The sequence below is a fragment of the Notolabrus celidotus genome, chromosome 24, assembly GCF_009762535.1.
Source record: "Notolabrus celidotus isolate fNotCel1 chromosome 24, fNotCel1.pri, whole genome shotgun sequence".
NCBI classification, from domain to species: Eukaryota; Metazoa; Chordata; class Actinopteri; order Labriformes; family Labridae; genus Notolabrus; species Notolabrus celidotus.
The window spans coordinates 11980622-11995245 of record NC_048295.1 but is presented as its reverse complement, the minus strand read 5'-3'; the positions used below and the strand labels follow the sequence as shown (position 1 = coordinate 11995245).

The 14624-nt window shown below is 41.8% G+C and overlaps 2 protein-coding genes across 2 annotated transcripts in view; one reads left to right on the top strand and one right to left on the bottom strand.

Annotated features, from left to right (window-relative positions):
• The window catches only part of LOC117808442 (gamma-aminobutyric acid receptor subunit gamma-3-like), a 138474-nt gene that overhangs the window by 61015 nt on the left and 62835 nt on the right, over positions 1 to 14624 (bottom strand). The window lies entirely within an intron of this gene.
• On the top strand, positions 6157 to 13623 carry LOC117808444 (gamma-aminobutyric acid receptor subunit alpha-5-like). The gene is made up of 4 exons (XM_034678199.1): positions 6157 to 6267; positions 9323 to 9475; positions 9669 to 9880; positions 12790 to 13623. The coding sequence occupies exons 1-4, from the start codon at positions 6204 to 6206 to the stop codon at positions 13087 to 13089; spliced, it is 729 nt and encodes a 242-aa protein (XP_034534090.1). The 5' UTR covers positions 6157 to 6203; the 3' UTR covers positions 13090 to 13623.

Genomic DNA, 14624 nt, shown 5'->3' with positions numbered 1-14624 from the left:
AGGTCTCCAGTTTACAGGGTCACTTTTAAAACCGGAACACCGGGAGAGAAGACTACTGTTACAAGCTGCTAAATCAAGAGAATCACAGATTTGTGTGATGTTATTGTGGACAGCGGGCGGAATAAAAACACTGCGGTTAATCTACCAATCAGACACGTTCAGCAATACAGGCCCTGCCCCCAGAAAGTCCCGGGACCTTTACAAAGTACTACCCCCCTAGCAGGGGCTTTTTATGGGGGAGAATATCTACCTCTGGTTGAAAAACGCCTCATGTGGAGTTTGCATGCTCTACCTGTGTGCATGCGTGAGATCTCACCGGGCACTCTGGCTTCCTCCCACAGTCTTAAGACATGCTCACCAGGTTAATTGGTGACTCTGAATTGCCTGTGCAAGGCGACTTGTCCAGGGTGTATCCCAGCTCTCGCCCAATGTGACACCATATAGGATAAGCAGTGCAGAGGAATCCTCCACACTTGCACTGTAGGAGCTTCAACACCATGGTGCAACAATTGAATCCTGATTTTACTTTTGCATGCATTCAATACTCACTCTACACTTTTCTATCACGAGTAGAGTCACAAGTGTACCGCTGGATAAAGTGATGTAAATAACTCTAGATTAGACCAGATAAGCGCTGCTGGTCTGGAGAGAGACCGGCCTGTGAAGCAGAGTAACTGTGGGAAACATTATCAGGAGCTCAGAATCAATGAGCGAGGGGTAGTGGAGGAGAGTAGCCTATCCCTCACACAACCAGCTGTCTACAGGCCGGGACAGCGCTGTCAAACAACACTTATCCCTGCATGAGCCCATGAGCACACACGCACACACAAACACACACACACACACACACACAGCGAGATAGAGACCTGAGACCTCGGGTTAATCCCCCCCGTCCAACCACCCATCAGCTTTTGCATAAGAAGATGACATCACAGATCAGCGAGGGATTGGTCGGTCGGCTGTCTCTGAGTGTATCTGTGTTATGGTGGGTGTGTGTGCTCGTTCACATTTATCTTGCGATTACGAAATGTCCTCGCAGTGGTAGTAAAACACACACGGAGCGAGTGCAGTGGGATTGCACACACGCCCCGGTGCATTCTGGGGTTTTCAAAATTAAAGAATCAATGAGTTCTAATTAAAATAAAGCAGAAATACCGGCACGGGTAATTCCACTAAGTTTCTGACAATGTTAGAAAAAGCATCTGTGTGTGTGTGTGTGTGTGTGTGTTTGTGCGCTGGGATTGGACAGCCTCTGCCGCTCTGACAAGTAGGGGGGTGAGGTGGGGGATGGGGCGTTCGAAGGCATCTGCTTAAAACTCTTATGTAAAACGGAACTGTAATACACTTCGCTCCAGCCTGGAGTGGAATCATTATTAAAAGGGTGGATTTCCCCTTCCCTTGTTTTTCTTCTTCTTCTTTCATTTGCACGGCCGAGCCTGGAAAACCTTTGCGTTTGCAGGCTGAAACAAAGGGTTAAAGGGTTCACAGGTTCCAGGGGAGGGGAGTCAGTTGCAGGCTGTTTACTCCTATTTCTGCAACTTGGAATCTTCAATATCACTGCATGCAATATGTAACCTGGTGTGAATATGACCCACGTGTACGGCCACATTGTCTGTCTCAGTGATGCTGGCAATGTGACGAGTCACGTGGAAGACATGATGCAGAACCGTTACACCAATCCGACCCACCAATGAGATTGTTGGACTCCTTTCCTTCCTTTCACTCCAGATTTTAAGACTTAAGTCCAAATTTATCATTTTTAATGGTTGATTGTAAATGTAACCTTTAGCACTAAATATTTTTTGGGGCTTTTACACCTTCATTGATAGAGGGAGAGGACAGTGGATAGTGTAGGAAACTAACTGGGAAAGAGTGGGGGAGTTACATGCTGAAAAGGGGCCACAGGCTGGATTCGAACCCAGGCCACCCAGTACATGGGCGTGCAACCCACCTTTAGCACTTTTAACATTTTATCATGGTAGTCAGATTTAGATCCACTTTTTGTTATACTGGTTAAAATGATCTTTATGGGGCTGCTGGTGGCCTAGCGGTCTAAGTGCCCCACATACAGAGGCTACAGTTCTCATCCCAGGGGTCACCGGTTCGATTCCCGGCCGGTCGACCATTTCCTGCATGTCTTCCCCCACTCTCTACTCCCCCACATTTCCTGTCTATCTTCAGCTGTCCTATCCAATAAAGGCAAAAAAGATATAACTTAAAAAAAAATATATATATATCTTTATGTTCCAATGGTAATCAATACATAGTGTGTTCTTAAAAAAGAGCGGGAAAAAAAGCTGCAATCTACAGCCGGAGTAAACCTGGGAAAACACCAACCAATCCCTGCCATCAGGAGCCAAATTATGAAACCAATCAAATCCTGTCCTGCCGTTCTGCCCGCCTCCCCGGCATGCCCTCCTCATCCTCTGCCTCCATTTACTGCCCCTCTCGCTCAACCTCAGGCCTGTCCCCTCTGACCCGATGAGGATGCTTTGCTCAGGACGATAGTCCAGATCAGAGTCTAAGAAGCTCTCACCATGGGGGCTCTGACAAGCAAAAGATGGAGTCTGAGGAAATTCTACATTCAAATTCATGCTAGTTTCCCCGACTACCAACCCTAGCTTTAAGTAGTTTGTTCTGTCTTGTAATTCTGTAATGACCTAACAGTGATCTGTAACTTTTTTAAACATTTTTTTTAACATTTAACATTAAAAACACAACTTTTTTTTTTCTTTTTCAAATTTAAGCATATATGGTGGCCGAGTGGTCTAAGCGCCCCACGTTTAGAGGCCACAGTCCTCGCCGCAGAGGTCGCCGGTTCAACTCCCGGACAGTGGTCCATTTCCTGCATGTCTTCCCCCACCCTCCACTCCCCACATTTCCTCTCTCTCTTCAGCTGTCCTGTCAATAAAGGCAAAAATGCCCAAAAATAAAAAAAATACAAATGTAAGCACATAAACTAAAAAATAGACGTATAGATATAAAAGTAAAAAAAATATATGTTGTAAGAAAAAAAATACTATTACAAAATAAATACAGTCAGAAGGTGGTTAAGAAAAAAAAAAATGAAATGTTAAATACAAAAACAAGAAAGAGGTACAGTCCACACTAGTCTTTTTACATTAACACATTTTTGTAGTCTGATGTATTTTATGACCTTGGGGCATGGCTAAATCCTGGACTCGTGAAGAATTAGACTGCTTTTTAAAAAAGTATCCTGATTCTGTGCTCATTGTTGTTGGAGCTTAAATTAATTGTTTGGTTATTTTAGAAAAATAGGTATCAGTTTTAAATGTAATTAAGTTGTTGTTATGTGTTACGGTTAAGTTGATATGTTTGACCTAGCTTGCTTGTAACAGTAACCAAAAAAACATGAATTTGATTCAGATGTGTCATTTTGTGCATCCACGAGTCACCTGATCCCCAGTCCTCCTTTTCCATGTAGTCCTTTTATATTTAATATTTTACTGCCTCCTTGTCTCTCTTCATTGAGGTGATGTAACAACTTTCAAGAAAATCTGACGATTAAAAGACATGTCCCCTGAAAGCTAAACATGGACGCCTGTGATCCAGCATGGCAGCACATCATCAGACCCCATCAAAGTCGTATATTATGGGAAGACATCCCAAGAATAGACGCACTTTGATGAGGTTTCTCAGATAGAGGAGAGGCTGTCGCTCGCTTGATTAAAAGAAACCTGACAGTCGCCTGCTTTGTTTGTTATCGGGTCCAGATGAGGTAATGAAGCACTTGGAATTCAAAGCAGCAGTCAATTAAGGATTGTCAAGACGTCTTAATGTCGTTACTCATGCAGGAAGAGTTTCTGGATTCAGCTGCACCAATGAGAACACAACTGAGCCTTCTGGGTTTTAAAAATTAGTCAGGGGGCTAAGCATGCACCCCATGTACAGAGGCTATAGTCCTTGTCGCAGTGGTCGCAGGCTCGACTCCAATCCTCCAGCTTTTGCTGCATGTCTTCCCCCACTCTCTACTCCCTGCATTTCCTGCCTATCTCTTTTCCTATCCAATACAGGCCAAAATGCCCCCGCCCAAAACACCCCCCCAAACAAAAGTCAGTCAGATTGGTCTGTAAGGGGGCACTGGTGGCCTAGCAGCTTAGCCACCCCTACATACAGTGGCTATAGTCCTCGTCGCGTAGGTCGCTGGTTCAACTACCGGCCGCAACCATGTCCTGTATGTCTTCCCCCACTCTCTACTCCCCACATTTCCTTTCCTATCCAATTAAGGCAAAATTCCCCCCCAAACACTCCCCCAACAAAAGCCAGTCAGAATGGTATGTAAAGTTGCACGGGCCGCCTAGTGGTCTTAGCATGCGCCCCATGTACAGAGGCTATGGTCCTTGTTGCAGTGGTCGCGGGCTCGACTCCCGTCCTCCAGCTTTTGCTGCATGTCTTCCCCCACTCTCTACTCCCTCTCTACTCCCTGCATTTCCTTTCCTATCCAATAAAGGCCAAAATGCCCCCCCAAACAACCCCCAACTAAAGTCGGTCAGAATGGTATATAAAGGTGCACGGGTGGCCTAGCAGTCTTAGCATGCGCCCCATGTACAGAGGCTATGGTCCTTGTTGCAGTGGTCGCAGGCTCGACTCCCGTCCTCCAGCTTTTGCTGCATGTCTTCCCCCACTCTCTACTCCCTCTCTACTCCCTGCATTTCCTTTCCTATCCAATACAGGCCAAAATGCCCCCGCCCCAAACATCCCCCCAAACAAAAGTCAGTCAGAATGGTCTGTAAGGGGGCACTGGTAGCCTAGCAGCTTAGCCATCCCTACATACAGCGGCTATAGTCCTCGTCGCGGAGGTCGCTGGTTCAACTACCGGCCGCAACCATGTCCTGTATGTCTTCCCCCACTCTCTACTCCCCACATTTCCTTTCCTATCCAATTAAGGCAAAATTCCCCCCAACAAAAGTCAGTCAGAATGGTATGTAAAGTTGCACGGGCCGCCTAGTGGTCTTAGCATGCGCCCCATGTACAGAGGCTATGGTCCTTGTTGCAGTGGTCGCAGGCTCGACACCAGTCCTCCAGTTTTTGCTGCATGTCTTCCCCCACTCTCTACTCCCTCTCTACTCCCTGCATTTCCTTTCCTATCCAATAAAGGCCAAAATGCCCCCCCAAACAACCCCCAACTAAAGTCGGTCAGAATGGTATATAAAGGTGCACGGGTGGCCTAGCGGTCTTAACATTCGCCCCATGTACAGAGGCTATGGTCCTTGTCGCAGTGGTCGCAGGCTCGACTCTCATCCTCCAGCTTTTGCTGCATGTCTTCCCCCACTCTCTATTCCCTGTAAAGGGGCACTGGTGGCCTAGCGGTCTAAGCGCCCCACATACAGAGGCTATAGTCCTCGTCACAGAGGTCACCGGTTCGAATCCCGGCCAAAACCATTTTCTGCATGTCTTCCTCCACTCTCTACTCCCCATGTTTCAGCTAAAACGCCAAAAAATCCAACTTAAAAAAAAAAAAAAAGTCAGCGGCACCATTGGCCTAGCGGTCTAAGCATGCGCCCCCCATGTACAGAGACTATAGTCCTCATCGCAGAGGTCGCAGGGGCTCGACTCCCATCCTCCAACTTTTGCTGCATGTCTTCCCCCACTCTCTACTCCCTCTATACTCCCTGCATTTCTTGCCTATCTCCTTTCCTATGCAATAAAGGCCAAAATGCCCCCGCCCCAAACACCCCCCCAAAACAAGTCAGTCAGAATGGTCTGTAAAGTATGTAATCGTTGAAATCAAGAGAGTATTGTATTGATAATGAGCACATTTCAGGCTCTAAACCACATGGGTTTAGAAATTATTCAAATACTGAAATCAGGAGAAAGAGATATTCCAAAGTTGAAGTTGTCCCATTGACATTGGCTGATAGTCAACAGAGATTCCACAACCTCCTTGTTTGAAGGTACGTGGCTGACAATATTGGATGGGTGCGTTGTCATTAGCCTTTACTTAGCACATCTAATATTAGACAACACTTCCATTTGTAGTCCAACCAATTTGTCTTAAAAGGATCTGGCCTCTCCTGTCTCAGACGGCAACATCTTTCCCAAAATAACTCTCATTCTAAAGTAAGTCGCTGTCTACAGATCTATTTCAGCTTGAAGGGACCTGTAGGACTTGCACAGATTTGTTTCCCTTGCCATCTTTGAGGTAGTTTCCAAACATACTTTGGACTGGAAGAGGTTCAGGTATGAGGAATACTTTTTGGACTCACCAGTTGACCAGCATGGCAGCATTGTTCTCGGACATAAAAGGTAGTTCCCCTTGGACGTGGCAAAATAGATATCCTTGGGATAAAAGCAGTAGGATCCGCCAAAGGAACATGTTCCTCTTTATTCCTCTGCCCCCAGTCCTGTTGGGATCCATGCATCAAGGGCAAAGGGGACCCTGGGGTGTCCCAGGTTGGCAGCGCCTGGGTATGCCTGGATGTTTCCAACAGCAGAAGCAGTTGATGGGGTGGTTGTGAGCCAGACGGCCTGGAGTCATGAGGGCGTCAGAGGGCCCAGGTGATGGGGTCGCAGCGCAAAACTAGTGGTATTGGTGGTCTCCTGGTCCAGGCATGGCCATGGTGGTGTGGTGTGCACCTGCTAAACAAGCTAATTAAGTTCACTTTGAGGCCGCTGTCAGTCCTTTCCCCATTGCAAATGTTCAGACTTCTTCTTCTCCCCTTTGCACGGCAGCCGCTTCCATCAACAGTGTTTGATCATTATTCCACAAAGAGCTGTCAAGATATCAGGATGAAAGACAAAAGAAGTCCTCACGGTCAGCCCCCCTCCATCCCACCAGTGGGTAGCGGCAGCAAACGTTCCCCTCCGTGGCTCTGAGTGCGTCCTAAGGTGTGTGTGCGCCTGTGCGTGTTCAGCTGCTGTCAGCAGTGAGGAGCCATGCTTCATGTGTGTTTCAGACGGTGCATGTGCGTGTCAGAGCCTGGATTGGCAGGCTGGAGTGGGCGTGGCTTAGGACTCTGTGAGGATCCCAGGACAGGAGGACCTCACCCCCCCCCCTTCCCTCCCTCCCTTAACACATACTCCCTCTCTTTCTCTCACTGATGGCAGGCTGCAGATTGTAACCAGGGATTAGGGAGGTTCAAAAATCCGATTTTGCCCAGAGAAAGCCTCATGTGTTACTCTGTGTGGGTGTGTGTGTGTGGGTGGGGGTGGGGTGGATGAGTGTGTGCATGTGTTTTACTTGGGGAGGGAGTGAGAAGGAGAACTAGAGAGCGCTGTTTGTGTATGTGCTCCACTGTGTGGAGGATAGTAGTCATTGGGTTTTTCATGGATTACCAGCTCCTGCAGTGACAAACTGAAGCAGGCTAAGGGATTGAAAAGCTTCAACCACTTCCTATCAATAACTCCATTTATGGATCTCTCCAGAGCTGTCAATGCTGCTTTGAGATATCCATAAACAGCATTGAAAATATAATGTATAAATAAATTACATCAAATAAAATAGCACAAAAAAAGATGGAATAGAAAAGAAGCAATAAATACAATTAAAAATGAATAAAACAAGATAAAATAAAATAAAATGACCAAATATGAAAGAATCAAATTAAATACAAAAATAAAACAATTAACAGAAAGTGTAATAACAACATAAAATTACATAGATTAAGATAGAACAAAATAAAATAACACTAAATAAGATAGAGGAAGAAATGCTGGAATAAAATAAAAAGAGGTTGAATAAAATAACAGAATAAGATAGAATAAAAAAGCTGGAATAAAATAGAGTTCCAAAAAAAAAATGAGAGGGGATAAAATAAAATAAAGTAAAGAAAAAATAAGATGGAATAGAAAAAGATGGAATAAAATAAAATAAGATGAAATAAAAAAAAAAGACAGAAAAGAAGATAGAAAAAGATGGAATAAAATAAAATAAGATGAAATAAAAAAAAAGACAGAAAAGAAGATAGAATAAAGTTAAATAAAAAAAATAAAACAAATTAACTCAGAGTTAAATAACATAAATTGAGATAGAATAAAATAAAATAACACTGAATACGATAGAGGAAAAAAAGGCTGAAATAAAATAAAATGAGGTTGAATAAAATAACCTAAAAATATTAGATGGAATATACTTAAATAACAAAATAAAATAAGATAAGATAAATTACATGAAATAAAGTAACAAAGATACAATCAAATTAAATAAAAAAAATAAAACAAATAACATAAAATATAATAAATTGATAGAATAAAATAAAAATACACTAAATATGATAGATGATATGATAATAAAATAAAATGAAATAACACTAAATACAATGGAAGAAAAAAAAAAAGCTGGAATAAAATAAAATGAGGTTGAATGAAATAACAAATAAGTAAGATGGAATAGAGTTAAATTACAAAATAAAATAAGATGAAATAAAATAAGATGAAATAAAATAACAAAATAAGATAGAATGAAAAAGCTGGAATAAAATAGAGTTACAAAATAAAATAAGATAGTAATAAATGTCATTAAATAAAATAACACAAAATAAGATGGAATAAAAAAAGATAAAATTAAATTACATAAAATTTAAAAATTTAAAAAAATAAGATAAAATAAAAAAGAAATAAAAGAAATAAAATTACATAAAAAAAGATTGATATAAAAGTAGCTGGAATAAAATAACAAAAAAAAAAAAATGAAACAATGTTAAAAAAGAAAAAAAACAAATTACATAAAATAGGATAAATTAAATAAAATTAAAAAAAAATTAACATAGAATAAAATAACAAAATAAAATAAGATAGAACAAAATAAAATAGAATAACACTTAATTAGAAAAAAAATTCTGGAATTCAATAATAAAAAAATAAGATGCAATATAATTAAATAACAAAATAAGATAAGATAAAATTACAAAAATAGGATAACACTAAATAAATAAATGAGAATAAAATTAAATATCATAAATAAGAGAGAATAGCATTTCCTAAAATAACTAAAAAACAAAATTGAATTAAATAAAACAACATGAGTTCTATTAACATCAAGTAATAAAGAAGCAAATAAAAAAGAATATAATAAAGTGTTTAAAATAATGTTAATGACTGCTGATAATGTTGATAATGGTTAAAAAAGAAGGTCTGGTAATAAACCAGCTATGGTTGTGTTATGTGTCTTATGGTTGTCTTTTTGTTAACCAGTTACCTGTGCTACAGTAAGGTGGTTAAATACCGTATTAATAATCAACTATGTGATAACAAGATTTCCCCCTCTCTGCTCCAGCTTAGTATTGATCTCTCCATGGTTAGAGAAGCCTTGTCTATTGTTCTTATCTAACTTAATGTCCTTTGTGTTTCTTCTCCCCCTCAGGACAGTACACAGTGATGATGGCCCACTTCTACCTGAAGAGGAAGATTGGATATTTTGTCATCCAGACATATATGCCCTGTTTCATGACCGTAATCCTATCCCAGGTGTCATTTTGGCTGAATCGAGAATCCGTTCCAGCGAGGACTGTCTTCGGTGAGAGAGGCGTTTTTACACATTTAACTTTTTTTTAATCATTTTTATGTATCTCAGTAATATCCCTGTCATGATGGTGACACAAGGGAGAGTAAAAACAGCCGCCCACTGAGCACTCGCTGACAGACTTATTAAAGTGCCTCCCTTTCTTTAGCTGAAAAAATCAGATTTGTAACACTCTCTTTGCATCCAGGGGTGACCACCGTGCTGACCATGACCACCCTCAGCATCAGTGCCAGGAACTCGCTCCCTAAAGTGGCCTATGCTACAGCCATGGATTGGTTTATTGCCGTCTGCTACGCGTTTGTCTTCTCCGCCCTCATTGAGTTTGCCACAGTGAACTACTTCACCAAGCGGAGCTGGGCCTGGGACGGGAAGAAGGCTCTGGAGGCACAGCACCCAAAGGTACGTGTCTTTGCAGCGCTCAGTCTCCTTCAAGGGATCCTGTTACTTGTTCTTGTAGCTCATAAACTAGCGATCACAAGGTTGATGTCTCTGTAACGCAAAGTTGCAGAGACGTTTTCTAACTGTAACTTAAGTTTGGCACCAAACAAGAATCAACTTAGGTGCATTTGGACCAAGAGTTCGGGGGTCTTTTAGCCCCCAGAACTACTTTACCCTGAACTAAAAGGTTCCTGTGCCCCCATTGTTGTCTGCGTTTCGACCGCGGGCTGAAGTCCTGGGTAGATTGTGCAAATCAGGCCAGTGATGTATGGAGAAAAAAAAAGTAAATGCACTACACCACCAGACCAGTAGAGGGCAGTAAAACAAAGACGAATGCCAATCATTACAGATGACACCATAGAAGCAGACGGACAGGCAGGTATCATTATATATTTCATCACAGATGGATTCACTGAATCAACACGTGAGAGGAGATGAGCACGAGTAGCAAAGACGTTTCAACACGGCTTTAAAATCCTTTTGAACTCAAAAAGCAGAGATCGGACGGTGTTTTGGTTTAAACAGCGACCCTGTTAACTGGAGACTCTCAGCCGGATTCATCCCTCATAAACGTCTTTAGACTTAATAAAAATGAAACTAGTTTGCATTCCCAGGAACTCCCTCTGTGTTTCAACAGCTGTGGGAACTCCACAAACACTGACACGTTCAGCTGAAGGGCTCCAGTTTACAGGGTCACTTTTAAAACCGTAACACCGGGAGAGACGCATTCACGGTGGGCTGAGAGAAGACTACTGTTACAAGCTGCTAAATCAAGAGAATCACAGCTTCTTCTTTTGAAAAGTACACACACATGGGGGAGGGTTATCTACCCCTGAACTAAATTTAGACCCTGGGTCCACTGGTCAAAACGAATGTAGTTTCGGGGGAAAAGTTCCTTTGGTCGTAAAATGCCTAATGTAAGTCCTGGCAGCACTTCCAAATGTACTGAACCTACTTTTATACTGTCTCTGATTTTACTAGTGTCATATGATTGTCACTAGGGGTGGGAATCGAAAACCAGATCCGGCTTAGAACCGGTTCCAATTGATCAATTACATCAGAATTGTACACCTCAAATGTAATCGATTCTTCTTAACAATTCATTTCCCAGCACGACGTCACGTCGCGGTACATTGCATTATGTCGCACACTCTGCGACCCAGACCTCCTAGGTGCAAATACCTCAAATACACTAAAGCATTTGTTGACTCGGCCTCAAAGCTTGGGGTTCGCGTCGGGTGGAAGTGGAGAAGGGTTCCGGGCGAACCCCACACCTACCTCTCCCCCATGCGGCCAAAAATGAGGCACCAAAAGCGGGTAAAATACCTCCGCGATGATACCTGGAGGAAAAGCGTTTTCCTCTCCAAATTCAAAGTCTTTTCATCCAGGCTCCAGGGGCCACGTCCGGACTCATGCGGCCGAAAATGAGGCACCCAGTGCGGGTGAAATAACTCTGCGATGACCCCTGGAGGAAAACGTTTTTCTCTCCAAATTCAAAGTCTTTTCATCCAGGCTCCAGGGGCCACGTCCGGACTCATGCGGCCGAAAATGAGGCACCAAAAGCGGGTAAAATACCTCAGCGATGACCCCTGGAGGAAAAGCGTTTTCCTCTCCAAATTCAAAGTCTTTTCATACAGGCTCCAGGAGCCACGTTCGGACTCATGCAGCCGAAAATGAGGCATCGAAAGCAGGTAAAATACCTCCACGATGACCCCTGGAGGAAAGCGTTTTCCTCTCCAAATTCAAAGTCTTTTCATCCAGGCTCCAGGGGCCACGTCCGGACTCATGCGGCCGAAAATGAGGCACCAAAAGCGGGTAAAATACCTCCGCGATGACCCCTGGAGGAAAAGCGTTTTCCTCTCCAAATTCAAAGTCTTTTCATCCAGGCTCCAGGAGCCACGTCCGAACTCATGCGGCCGAAAATGAGGCATCGAAAGCAGGTAAAATACCTCCACGATGACCCCTGGAGGAAAAGCGTTTTCCTCTCCAAATTCAAAGTCTTTTCATCCAGGCTCCAGGGGCCACGCCCGGACTCATGTGGCCGAAAATGAGGCACCCAGTGCGGGTAAAATAACTCTGCGATGACCCCTGGAGGACAAGTGTTTTCCTCTCCAAATTCAAAGTCTTTTCATCCAGGCTCCAGGGGCCACGTCTGGACTCATGCGGCCGAAAATGAGGCACCAAAAGCGGGTAAAATACCTCCGCGATGATACCTGGAGGAAAAGCGTTTTCCTCTCCAAATTCAAAGTCTTTTCATCCAGGCTCCAGGGGCCACGTCCGGACTCATGCGGCCGAAAATGAGGCACCCAGTGCGGGTGAAATAACTCTGCGATGACCCCTGGAGGAAAACGTTTTCCTCTCCAAATTCAAAGTCTTTTCATCCAGGCTCCAGGGGCCACGTCCGGACTCATGTGGCCGAAAATGAGGCATCGAAAGCAGGTAAAATACCTCCACGATGACCCCTGGAGGAAAAGCGTTTTCCTCTCCAAATTCAAAGTCTTTTCATCCAGGCTCCAGGGGCCACGTCCGGACTCATGCGGCCGAAAATTAGGTCAACCTATTGTTCAGTATGTTCAAGTTGAATATGTTCATGTTCAGTCTTGTGCAGACAATTTTTGAAACAATAAAATGCTTCCTTTTGGTGCTGAAGACTGTGTAGAACTACTTTTTTCCCACTCAAAGAAATACTCAGGAATCGTTAGGAGAATTGATAAGGAATTGGATTGATAAGCAGAATCAACAATGGCATTGACATTGATCAAATCTTATCAATTCCCACCCCTAATTGTCACTGATGCTTGCTTTGTTCTGTACCCCTTAGGGTCTTTCCTGCCGCTCTGTTTCTAAATGTAATGTCATTTATCCTGTAGAAACGAGACCCCATGATGCTGTCCAAGAAGCCCAACAACGTGTGCTCAGCAGGCGTGAACTACACTCCCAACCTCACCAAGGATGTGTCCATCTCCACAATCTCCAACACCACGTCAGTTCAGCTCCGGGCCTCCGAGACCAAGATGGTGGACCCAAAGAAGACCTACAACAGCGTCAGCAAGATCGACAAGATGTCACGGATAGTGTTTCCTGTGCTCTTTGGAACCTTCAACCTGGTCTACTGGGCGACGTACCTGAACAGAGAACCGGTGGTGAAAGGAGCGGTCACCTCGACATAATCTTTGTTCCTGTTTTCTAGAGACAGAGTTTGTGAAGGGGGGGGGAGTTTTGATCTGAGGGAGGTGGACTGAAATGACAGGTGTTGATGTGAGTTGTCAAAAAAAAAATTAACAAACAAGCTTCTGGGCTTGATTTCAGAAACAAACTATACCCAGCTAACAAATTCAAGCGCTTTAAACCAATGCAAGTCTGCCACTATGTCCCCTTCCTGATTCTCATGCCTACAAAGAAACTGCTCAACACGTCACCAAGAGAGTGAGCGCTTTGTTCCTCTTCATCTGTCCTGCTGCAGTTTGCATGATGCTCTCCTTCAACAGAAACAAAGACTCCTCCTTGTCTTGAATATTGACTCTGCTGGCTCAACACACAGTATGGCAGTGCGATTCATTGCTTCTACTTTAGGGAAGGTTTGAAATCGACATGAAAGGCATTTTGAGACATTGTGCCAGAATTCAAGCGCTTTCATATTCTCATCATGGAGGCTTGAAACGCACTGAAGCTTATGAGGAAAAAAAAAAAGAACGTGCAATAAGACACGAGTCATTTAGAAAGTCGTATTTAACTGTTTCTAATCCAAACTGTTTATAAGTCACACATGTAAATAAGAATTGCTGCAATGCATTCATTATTATGTTTTATGTCAGTTGTTTTTGAAGGCTTCTATGAGTTTCTCTCTCCAGTAGATATACATGTGTCTCTCCAAACATTGTTACTTAAAAATCAAAAGATGTCTGCTAAATGCAGGATTTTTGGAAAAAGCTTGGGCGATCAAAATAATTAGACAAAATTATATGTATATAGGTATACATATACACCTATATTTGTATATAGGTATACATATACACCTATATACATATAGGTGTATAATGCATATATACATCTACAGTATATGCATATATACATATATATGTATATATGTGTTTATACATATATATATATATATACACATATAAATGTATGTATGTATATTTATATACATATGTATGTGTATATATGAAGAATTCATTTGCAAAAACAGATAAATCCGTTTCTATACATTTTCAAAAAATATATTTCTTTTTAATATAGATTTTTACATTTTTAATATACCTCTAATAAGTAATGTAATTTTAACTTAGAGCAACCTAACTTCAATTGACTGATAATACTAAAAGCTAGTAAAAGAAATATTTTTTTTGAATATATATATATATATATTTACATGTATGTATGTATGAATGTATGTATGTATGTATGGATATATATGTATATATATGTATATTCTAAATCTATAAAATAATACAGATATATAAAATAAATAAATCTATATGAGATATTTTGAATATCTCTTGAATATTTATATGTATGTATGAACATCTATATATATACATAAATATATATGTATAAATATATATATATATATAAACATGTATGTATATATACACATACTTAATGTATTTATTATATAGATTTGATTATATATTTTTTATTTTTAAATAGATTTTTTCCTAAATATATATATCCATATATATATTTATATACAGACATAGTTATA